The 11,569-nt window shown below is 40.0% G+C and overlaps 2 protein-coding genes and 1 long non-coding RNA gene across 3 annotated transcripts in view; 2 read left to right on the forward strand and 1 right to left on the reverse strand.

The window, feature by feature from the left end:
• pofut1 (protein O-fucosyltransferase 1) overlaps window positions 1-1,409 on the forward strand; it is a 4,120-nt gene extending 2,711 nt beyond the window's left edge. Inside the window, exons 6-7 of the mRNA XM_008318412.3 lie at window positions 1-216; window positions 462-1,409. The exon at window positions 1-216 is cut by the window's left edge and continues 9 nt beyond it. Of these exons, the coding sequence (XP_008316634.1) occupies window positions 1-216; window positions 462-656 (411 nt within the window). The 3' untranslated portion in view covers window positions 657-1,409. The remainder of the gene's footprint in view (window positions 217-461) is intronic.
• Window positions 1,410-1,553: 144 nt separating this feature from the next.
• Window positions 1,554-9,634, forward strand: kif3b (kinesin family member 3B). The gene is made up of 9 exons (XM_008318413.3): window positions 1,554-1,839; window positions 2,740-4,243; window positions 4,402-4,503; window positions 5,015-5,137; window positions 5,694-5,812; window positions 6,706-6,822; window positions 7,084-7,189; window positions 7,306-7,511; window positions 8,468-9,634. Exons 2-9 carry the CDS (start codon window positions 2,840-2,842, stop codon window positions 8,571-8,573), a joined length of 2,283 nt encoding a protein of 760 aa, XP_008316635.1. The 5' UTR covers window positions 1,554-1,839; window positions 2,740-2,839; the 3' UTR covers window positions 8,574-9,634.
• On the reverse strand, window positions 8,343-10,698 carry LOC112487587 (uncharacterized). The gene is made up of 2 exons (XR_003050830.1): window positions 10,569-10,698; window positions 8,343-9,128 (listed from the first exon to the last, which is right to left on the reverse strand). It is a non-coding gene; the product is annotated as an uncharacterized LOC112487587 (long non-coding RNA).
• Window positions 10,699-11,569: the final 871 nt, after the last annotated feature.

Consider the following 11,569-nt stretch of genomic DNA (forward strand, 5'->3'; position numbering starts at 1 on the left):
GGCGACACAGGGCCTCACTTCATGGCCTCACCCCAGTGTGTGGGCTACAATCGACAAACAGCACTACCTCTCACCATGCCCATGTGCTTGCCAGACCTGAAGGAGATCCTCAGGGCTGTTAAGTTGTGGGTAAAGAAAACCTCAGCCAACTCTGTCTTCATTGCCACTGACTCTGAGTCCCACAGTAAAGATATTGAAAAACTCTTCAAGGGGAAGGTGAGTGTGAAAGACATGTTTCAAGTGTTGCAGAAGTTTTGTGACATGTTTTAGCTCGTATGTAACTGAAACTGACAGGTAATTTTGGTAACCGGCTTCTCAGTTGTGAAACAGGTCTTGTCACAACAGCAGCATTTACAGTATAACTAAAGTGATTATGCTGCCCCACAGAAAATCTTGTTCCATAAAAAAGGTCTGTATCTTTGTCTGGTTGTGAACTTTATTGTGGCTCCTTTGTACTACAGGTAAATGTTGTGACTCTCAAGCAAGACTCTGCTCAGATGGATCTTTACATTTTAGGCAGAGCCGACCACTTTGTCGGCAATTGTGTCTCCTCCTTTTCTGCATTTGTGAAGAGGGAACGAGACGTGCATGGCCTTTCGTCCTCCTTTTTTGGCATGGACAAACCTAGGAAGCCAAATCCTAGAACTGAACTCTGAACAAAACGTTGCCTTGAGGACACTGACATTACTAAACGGCCGTAATGAGGAGGCAGGACAGCACTTGAAACACTGACGATTGTTCATTTCATGGCATTATTTCCAATGGGTGAAGCCAGATAAAAATTAAGAAACAGGTAGGTTCAGTTCTAGAACAAGAAATACACTTTATAAGGGTTTATAACAGAGGGTGTAACAGGGAGTAGTATTAAAAATGATTGTTTAGAATTTTTTGTTAAGTTGACATTTCAGAGTTTGCCCTGGGTGCCCTTTAGTGTAAAGGAGGAGAAATCCACATGTTGATACCTGGTTAATACAACCTGTCAGCAGAATCCATTTTCTGAGAAATTGTTGTTATCACCATGTGAATTTTTAGCTCCCAAAGCCCTTTAAGGTAATGTTTACTTCACAATCACAAGAGAAGTTATTCACACACTTCTACAAAAATTGAGTGGACCAAATTGATCATATTTGTGTTGGCTGTTGTGGGTATGGAAGAGGTTATTGAATGCCATCTTCCTTTGTTCCAAAGACAGTACACTAGCTGATCCTTCTGTAAATGTAAATTGTGGACATGGTAAAGGGCACAATCTTTCAATTTTCTAATATACCAGCACCAAAAAGTGATTTAAAGTGTTACATCTACATGTGATTGTTGATAAACAGTGGTCTTAGTCACTGCACATGAACGAATAGTTATTTTGCACTGTATGGATTTATTGAAATAAAAGGGACTTGTCTCAGGGCTAATCGTGCAAACTATGTCTAATGTGTTATTCTAACATCCACAAGGCGTAAAACACTAACATCTTATGAGTACAGTTAGATCAGCTGACACTGATACACGTCCGTGCTGGACGGGTTTTTCGACGCTTGCTTGCCAGATTATCTCTAATATCCGGAATTAGTTTTATACCAGTGCCGCGCGCAGGGATAAAGATAGCTTGGTTGTACATACGTTCACTAAGTTTATTTTGCGCTAACATTAACGCTCTGGGTTTCAGGAAGAAGTATATTTTATGTGAAAATCGCAGTTTTGCTGTTTAACACTATAACCTGGCAACCCTGAAGACCTCGGACCTTTGAAGAGAGTGAGCAGCCGTTAATGGCTGACTGAACAGTGGTCATGGATTAGCTGTGGTTCGCTTCATTTGAGATGTCATAAGACCTCTTAAAATATTCGGTGAGTGTTTGTGTTTTGTTATTTTCACAATTACAACATGTTTTCTCCACTTTTGTTTTACTTTTGCGTATCATTGCGTTTAACCCGTGATTAAGAGGCTGCTAGCGTTAGCCAGGTATTGCTACCACCCTCGTAGCCGAGGTTACCGGTCTGTTTGCGGTTGCTAGGCCGGTCCTATGCTCTCATTGCGGGTTGGCATTTTGGTGAGGTATCGGTGACTACTTGTCCCGTTATTTGACGTCAAAGAACTACAGCCTAAAATGATTCCTCGGCCCGTTTATGTCGGTAAAAACATTGAAAGGTCGATTTCAAAGCAAATATAATAGATCCTAGTCGGAGCTTAAATCGTTAGTCTAAATGTAGTGATCTAGTCTAGGACAATTAGTCTCAATGAAAGTGGGCGTTATTCATTTAGACTTGACTAAAATATTTTAAACCACATTAGCTCGGATGGCGGCCGTTGAAACGTTTACCCATTGAAGTATTTGACCTGTAGTAGAAAAATGTTTGTGTACAGTTCACGACGGGTGAAAACGCATTACTTTAAATTTTCATTGGCAATTATACCTAATAATCTTTACTCATTTACAGTACTGTACAATTACAAAGTACAAAATGAAATGAATCAGTTTACTACAGAAGTGTATCTTCTATTGGTTGTTTCCAACTTGCAGATATTCTTTATTAAACCTTTGAAAACCGTAAGAAATACCAAGAGATCCCTTTAAAACTGTAGTGTGCAATATAGATCATAAGCTTTTAGGACATTTTTGACCTTTTGCAGTTAAAAATTAAGCTTTTCAAATCTTGGAGTAAAGCCCATGTCCAGCGTTGTATCAGTATGTATCAAGTTTATCCTGACTTATGTACTAATCATTTAATGTCTGTCCTCCTTCACAGATTCTAATGTGGCCGTTTCTACAGGCAACCTGTTCTTAAAATAGCCTTTGGATCCACACCTGATTCGAAGTGCAAAGCTGTGTTGCACCAACTTTTCACCATGTCCAAAAGCAAGAGTTCGGAGTCGGTGAAGGTTGTGGTTCGCTGTCGCCCCATGAACGATAAAGAAAAGGCAGCCAAGTTTGAGAAGGTGGTCACTGTGGATGTAAAACTGGGACAAATCATTGTCAAGAACCCTCGGGAGGCTTCAGCCAATGGACTCCCCAAAGTCTTCACTTTTGACTCAGTCTATGACTGGAACTCTAAACAAATAGACCTTTATGATGAAACCTTTAGGCCCCTGGTGGACTCGGTTCTTCAAGGTTTCAATGGGACCATTTTTGCCTATGGGCAGACAGGTACAGGGAAGACATACACTATGGAGGGTGTGAGGAAGGATCCAGAGAGAAGGGGTGTGATCCCGAACTCATTTGAGCACATTTTTACACATATTTCACGGTCCCAGAATCAGCAGTACTTGGTGAGGGCTTCATACCTGGAAATTTACCAGGAGGAAATCAGAGACTTGTTGTCCAAGGACCAGTCCCGTCGTCTTGAGTTAAGAGAGAGGCCTGACACTGGAGTGTACGTTAAAGATCTTTCTTCATTTGTCACAAAGAGTGTGTGGGAAATTGAGCATGTCATGAATGTTGGCAACCAGAACCGTTCTGTGGGAGCCACTAACATGAACGAGCACAGCTCAAGATCTCACGCCATATTCGTCATAACAGTTGAATGCAGTGAGTTGGGAGTGGATGGAGAAAATCATATCAGAGTAGGTAAACTGAACCTGGTAGATCTAGCAGGTAGTGAAAGACAGACAAAGACAGGAGCTCAAGGGGAGAGGCTAAAAGAAGCCACTAAGATCAACCTGTCTCTTTCCGCCCTGGGGAATGTCATATCGGCTCTGGTGGACGGCAGGAGCACCCACGTCCCATACCGAGATTCCAAACTTACCCGTCTGCTGCAGGACTCACTGGGAGGCAACGCCCGAACTGTCATGGTTGCCAATATTGGCCCGGCGTCCTACAATTTTGAGGAGACCTTAACAACCTTGCGCTACTCCAACAGGGCCAAGAACATCAAGAATAAACCTCGCATCAACGAGGACCCTAAAGATGCTTTGCTGAGGGAGTTTCAGGAGGAGATCGCCCGACTCAAAGCACAATTGCAGAAACGCTCAGGAAAAAAGAAAAAGAGAAGGCAGAGGAGGAGAGCTGGGGAAGGAAGTGATAGTGAGGATCTGGATGATGGAGAGACGGAGGACGATGAGGAAGATGTAGACGACAAAGGGGATTACTGGAAGGAACAGCAGGAGAAGCTGGAGAGTGAGAGAAAGGCCATCATGGATGATCACAGTCTGGTGGCTGATGAGAAAGTTCGGCTGCTTAAAGAGAAGGAGAAAAAAATGGCTGATTTGGAGAAGGAAAGGAAAGCAGGAGAGATGCTCTCAGCCAAAGTTAAGGTAAACAGAATTTTCTAAATCTAGTTTTTCTTCATCTACACTTCAACTCTTCTTTTGACCTGATTCAGTTAATGATTTGTCAGCTTTTAAAGCCATGATGTATTACTTGAGTTCCATGTGTTTTAAGTTGTAGCATCTTTTGTTTCTTTTTTCTTCAGGCCATGGAGAGTAAGCTTCTAGTTGGTGGTAAGAACATTGTGGATCACACCAACGAGCAGCAAAAAATGCTGGAGCTGAAGAGGCAGGAAATCGCTGAACAGGTATATTTGACAGAAGTTGATCATTATCATGATGTGATCATAGTTAGCCAACCACAAGGGTGAGCGTTCCTTGCAGGAAGCTGCTCCTGGCTGCCTGAAATTGCAGTTAATAATTGTGATTTCGATATTGATTACAATTATCGTGATTATCATTTTGGCAATAATCGTGCAGCCCGAGTCATTCCACCATATTATACTGAAGGTCACAACTAAAAATCTAGAAAAGAGGAGAGTTAGTGATGGACCAGATGCTAGACCAGATCACATTAGGTAAGAGGTAGGTCACATCCTGGATGTTTTACAACCAAATAAAATTAGACCCACAAAAAAAAACCCCACAATGCTAACACTGACTTGTTCATGCTGCTGAGCCGCAAACCCGAACATCTTTACACAGTATTTATTGGTTACTGTCAAAAGTGTAATACTGTAGTAGTTGAGAGTAGGAGATAAAACAACAGTTTCAGTTTTTAGTTGAAGGTACAACCTGAGCTTTCGTGTTGTTTTGCAGAAACGCAGAGAACGAGAGATGCAGCAGCAGATGGACTGTCGGGATGAGGAGACCCTGGAGCTAAAGGAGACTTACAGCTCCCTGCAGCAGGAAGTTGACATCAAAACAAAGAAACTAAAGAAGGTACAGACCACACCCTGCAGCCCACTTTTGGTAGTACAAAGTGACTCGAGGCCTGTTAAATATTATATTTGATGAAGTCGTGATTGTACCTAAGCAAAAATGTAGTCTTCCGGGAGGGGCCTGCTCAGTGTCCTGATGCCTCACGTGGTCCCTTTTTTCATTTTTAAAACATACTTTTACTTTTTGCTATTGCTAGCGTAGAGAAGACAGTCTTCTACTTTGTGTATTGGAGCTGGTTAAGAGGCATTACCACCTTGTGTGGTGTGGTTAAAAGCTGCATTGTAACTGAGCTTCCCACAGATAACATCTCTAGTCTCTTGAGTCGATGACCTATCTAATCCCAGGCCCATAGGTGAAAAACCTAAAGGTTTTTGCAGCCCTTTTGGAGGCGCTAGTGGTCAAAGTTCCTATGTTAGTCACTGGTTTAGAATCAGAATTCATGATTTCACTAAAAAAAGGCTATAAAAGACCATTTCATTTTCTAGTACCTTTATGAGCAATAGAGTCCTTTTCATCAAACAAACCTCAACTCATCTTTATTTCCTCTGCCCTTCAGCTATTTGCTAAGCTGCAGGCAGTGAAGGCAGAAAACCAAGACATCCACGAGGCACATATCAAAGAGCGCCAGGAGCTGGAGCAGACCCAGAATGAGCTCACCAGGGAACTTAAACTCAAGTATGTCGTCCGCACCATCAGTGTTCTATCTGTAATGAGAGAGGTTGGCTTTTCAGGTTGAACAACCTGAACAGTCTAGTTTTTCAGCAGCTGTGGTATTGTATCCATATATTTAGGACACATAGGACACACAACCACAGCACTTAATTGTTTTGTGTAATTTTACTGATGAGCTATATACTGTCAAACTAAGCTTATAGTACCCTCTGCTGGTATGTACTGGAACTATTTCGCTGTCTAAGACTATCCTTGCAACACGGATCAGTTTTATGCAAGACAGGTGATAAGAATAAGCAAACACAAAGTTGTATAATGTATAGTTTAATTATTACATATATGATGTATATTGTGCTATACATTTGAATAATACAGCTTTCTCTGTAGTGTCAGTTTTGGAGCCTTCTGTTGACTGTCCAGCCATGTATGATTTTTTTTTTCCAAAATTAGGCGAAGGTTAACTTGAGGGCTTATCAGTTATCATGCTAACGTAGATACAAAAAAAAAATCCTGGTATAAATGTTCCACAGCCTGGCTCTTTTCAGCCTGGCTTTCCCTGACCTAAAGTAGTAGTAAAGTATCTCAACATTTATTAGGCAAAAAGAAACATCAAATTTCAGATTTTAGGTGATTGACCTCATGAAGTAATGTTTAGAGTAACATTCTACAGGTCTAGCTGTTTATTACACTACAAGGTATTTAGATTTTCTCTGTTTTCTTGTTACAGTTCAGTCTACATTGCATTTCACAAACAACAACTAAATATTGTGGTGCATAAAACAAATTTGAAATTTTGTGGCTACAGCCAACCAAGAATTTCTCTTGTTGATTACAGCCCTAATTTGTACTTATGCACAATATGGTTAATGGCTTATTTTTGTTTTATTTTTTTCAAGACATCTGATCATTGAGAACTTCATTCCTCTGGAAGAAAAGAACAAAATAGTCAACAGAGCTTACATAGATGAGGAGGACGAGCACTGGAAAATGAAGCCCATCACTCGTCTGGAGGAGTAAGTTCAAGATATTATAGTGTGTGAATTCCTTGCATGATTTTGGGGGGACTTTTTAAATAAAATTTAAATGTATACACCACAAGGAAAATGTACATTTTTTTACTTGAAAGCCCTTCACCAATGCTACACGTTCAGGTAATTAGACAAAGGGTAATGTGTTTCTTTAGCTGCAACTCTTCTTCCACTATAGTGTTAAATGCAAAGAGCTGTAAGCTGTAAAGAGACATAGCATTGACCAACTTTGTGTTTCTGCCTCAGTGAACATCAGATGATGACGAGGCCTGTATCTGCAGTGGGCTACAGGAGGCCTCTGTGTCACCATGCCCGTGTGGCCATGATGATGAAGTCGGACATGAGATATAAGGTGATCTGACAAATGTATTTAGTTAGAGCACTGGGAAAGAAAACAAGACTCTTAGATGCATCATATTTTTCTTTTAATCCACCTTTATTTGAATCTGTGTTTTTTTGTCCCATCAGGCTGAAAATATTCTGATCCTGGACATGGACCTGCCCACACGGACCACTAAAGAGTACCAGGAGCCAGTGATCGCCCCAAAGGTGGCAGCAGCTCTGGAGGACGCGCTCAGGGATGAGGATGAGATACAAGTAGATGCCTCTGGCTTTCGCAGCACTTTGGGACCAACTACGCCATCTAGTGCCAGCCTGAGGAAACCAAAGTCTGGGTAAGTCGTAACCATCTACAGCTCTTTTCGGGTGTTAAATCCAAAGAAATGTCGGTGCTATCACTAAGTTCTAGAAATGTTATGTAGATATGGTAATTGTAATACATTAATCAGATGAACAGCAGTATTGGCCAGTGTTTGCCTAGTTAACTGCCATTGGCCAACAGGAAATTGTCAAGTGCTTTTGACTCGAGGTCTAATCTGCTAGGAGGACACAGGTTACTGTGGGCAATAGCTAATTTCAAAACAACAAAATGAAATTAACACAGAAAAACTAATTAAAAAAAAAAAAACAACCTAAAAATCAACTGGTCAGAATTTTCCTCGAGCCTGAATGTACTTAACGATAAATATTTTCAATGTAGCTTCAGTGCATTATTTATTTTTTGAACTTGTATAATTCACTTTTTCACTTGTTATCTATTTATTTATTTATTATTATTACTTATTTATTATTACTTATTATTACTTATACTTAAAGGCTTGCTAATAGTTTTTCAATTAAGAGTCAAAACTGTTTTTGGTTTTGATTCTGGTATTGATGTCGTGTCATCTTCAATATACTTTTGCTCATTAGTCTTTCATATCTTCAGGTATGTTATCTGTTATCTGTATCAACTTGAAAAAAGTTATTGTGCATCCCTAATTAACGTTAGCTTAAATGTCAAGTAAAAGATTGACTTCGAGGTTGTTTTTGTTTCATACATTTGTCTAAATTAATTTGTGTGCATTCAAGGATGATATGATAAGAGCGGAGACTTTAAAAATACTTTAGTAATGTTTCCATGGCACCAAACAGAGAATGAATAACAAAAAGAAAAAACATCGGCATCAGATTTCACAATCAGTTTATTTCTTCATTTTATCCATTGTTTGCATTTACTAACATTGATCAGACGTACGTTTGCACCCTCTGCTCCTAGTAACACTCTCTTTTATGGCTTTTTATCCCACAGTCGACCAAGAACTGGCAAGAAATCCAGCACGCCTACCTCTCCGTACGGCATCTCCAGTCCAGGATCTCCTCTGTACCCACAGTCCCGTGGCCTCGTACCCAAGTGACCTGCTCTGCCTGTGCTGCTTCCATTTGCAACCTCTCCTGTGCACCACTCCACTTTGGGACTCAACTTCAAGCAAATGGGTTTGTTTTTGAAATTTGTTTTTGTTAACATCTTAATATTTGTTAAAACTACTTTACTGGTCGCCCGGCAACCCCGTTGTGACAACGTGTCTCACGGAAGTCGCTAAGCTAATCATCAGTTAGTTGTACTTAATCCCCCCTTTTCCCCAGTCCACTGCTTTGTGTACTAAAAAAACGATGTCTACATGTACACCTGGTACACATGGGCATTTTTGTATCTTGTTCTTTTTTTTTTTAAGCTGTGTAATGGCAGAATGTATATGGGCAGACTGAAGTATACATTCCACACTTGCCCTCTTTCACAACTTGCTGTAATCCATAGATGCTGTTCTTCCTGAGACAGAGGTGGGGATCATTGGCAGAGAGTTGCACTTGTTCATGTTGAGGCCTGGGGTCATGAAGTACTTCCTAGGTCCCACATCCACACGAAGCGTCTCCGCATTGCTGCATGTGTCCCCCAAACTCAGTGCTGCTCACTGTAAAGAGACGGGAGAGCCAGTGATAACATTACTGCCTTGTCTTTTTTCAGATGTTACATCACATTAGGTATTTAGTAGAGCTGCATATTTGTGAAATATCTGCTATTTGCTGCAAAAAGAAAATTTGACATTAGCTTTACACATTTGATTCAGCTACATATGCAGGCAGAGCTGTTGTAATAGTAATATGGTCTCGTGCTCAGATACTGTCCATCTAGTGCTGTCGGTGATTTCAAATCAGTTAAGCCTTTAGTTAAGAAGTGACTGCTCAACCTGCTAATTTCTAAGATGTCACAGAGCTCCTTTTACGCCCCCTCAGTAAAACATTGTTGGCTATTTATGCTACAGTTGTACAGTGCAGAGGTATTTGATGGCACAGAGGAGAGATATTTACAAGTTACATGTACAGGTCGAGGTATCAACGTCGTGCACATTGAAAAGGTCATAGTGACCGTATGGTTTTACAACTTTAAACAGCAGTTTAGTGTCCAGGAAAAGTTGTTTTGTGACAGGGTTTTAACCTGTAGATTATCGGCACAGTTATCCATCACTGGTTTTAGTAGTAAAAATCCCAGAGGAGTGCACTGTGTGTGTGTCAGCTACAACACTAAACACACACGATATAGGTTTAGGAATTTACATACATCTCTAGGAAGTGCTGGGATGCATCATCGGCGATGTTCTATACAGAGCTAGGCTTCCATGTTTCCCACTGTCTCTCTGCTGATCTTTGTTTCCACCCTCTAAAAGTGAGGGGTTTGTCGCCCACTCACTGCTACTGTGCAGGGTTTCTCATCCCACTGTGACTTAAAATAAATACAGGGCTGGGCCAAACAGCCAATAAAATACTTGACATTGTGCAATAAGCCTGGGCCAGTGGTAAAAATTCATGCCCCAGTTGTGTTTTTGAAAATAGTTTAGAGATCCATTGACTGTTTGATTATGATAAGTGATCAAAGATTTTCAGTTTGGAAAACTTCTAAAACAAAGCAGAACCCACTAATTTCTGTGTTTAAGGGGCAAAGCTTTAACAATAGTGCCCTTAGGACATGTTATAAAAACACAAGGTCAAATAAAACTCCAAACATAGACACTAATATTAAAGGTTCCTGCTGTTTGGACCACACCTACATATACACAAATATACTGTACATGATAACTGTCCACAGTCTTTTTCTTTTTTTAGAGCTGTACAAATATATTGAGAATAGTCTAACTTATAAAATTTAATTTTTTTTACATACTACCATGTAGATAAAATAAATTGTTTTTCTTTAAAGATAGACTTGTTTTTTAAGCTTTGTAAAATAATTGAAATGTTACTGTTTGCGCAGATACATTGTTTGGACATTCTGACTCATTACAGAGAATGGTAAATGCTTTTGTGCATATGGACAGGTTTTGTATAGCTGTGAGGACAACGTTGTGTCAGATCACCTTGTATCTCATGTCCGACTTCATCATCATGGTCACACGGGCATGGCGACTCGGTGGCCTCCTGTAGCCCCATGCGGATACAGGCCTCGTCGTCATCTGACGTTCACTGAGGTAGAAACACAAAGTTGGTCAAAGATATTAGTTCTGTACATTGGAAGTTGCCAAACAAAATCTTTAACGCCTTAAAATTTTGGATTTTAAGGCATTTAAACACCATTTTGTCTGAATAACCATGTCCAATTTCAGGCAAAAAAATTAAGTAAGTCTTCCAAACATTCAAACTTAATTTAATCCAAACAAAGAAACTTTCTTTCTTGATCTCGGGCAAAACATCATTCAGGGTTTCAAACAAGTTGTTTCCTCACAACTATAGAAGAACAAGTTTGAGTGAGTACCCTGGTGAACTTCGCGTCCCAGCTCACTCATCTAAACTCAACATTTTCATATTAGAGGCCTGATTGTAGAAACTGAACATTGCATCGTTTGAAACCCAGTACATGGCACCGGCACGCTTAGTAGTATAATCCATGTTCATCACTCAAAAGAATTCAGTGAGGAAAATGTGAATGTCTTAATCAAATGCTTGTTATTGTGTCTGTGTCATGTAACTACAGTACGTCACTGGATCCACACAGCACGTCGAAGACTTTGACGCAGGTATTGTTTTTATGGTCAGATGCTGGAGCACTTTTGTCTGTGAATGTCCATTGTCTTTTACTTTTTATTTAGTTTCTTTTATCATTAAAGACATTCCAAAGTGGAAAAAATCCTACACTGGTGTTTTGTTTGTTTGTATCATTTATGAATATATTTGGTCCAAAATGTAATATTTCATGAATATTTTTTGAATAACATAATTGTTTTGCAGGTCACAAGTAAGTATTTGCACCCCATTCTTGAGTCAAATAAAAACTAGAAAGTCTCAGGTCAAGTTCCACGTCAAGACTGACAAGTCCTGCTGCTCCAGTTTTATGTTGGAGTTTTTAACACAAAATATTCAC

Source organism: Cynoglossus semilaevis, chromosome 10, assembly GCF_000523025.1.
Source record: "Cynoglossus semilaevis isolate Cse_v1.0 chromosome 10, Cse_v1.0, whole genome shotgun sequence".
NCBI lineage: Eukaryota > Metazoa > Chordata > Actinopteri > Pleuronectiformes > Cynoglossidae > Cynoglossus > Cynoglossus semilaevis.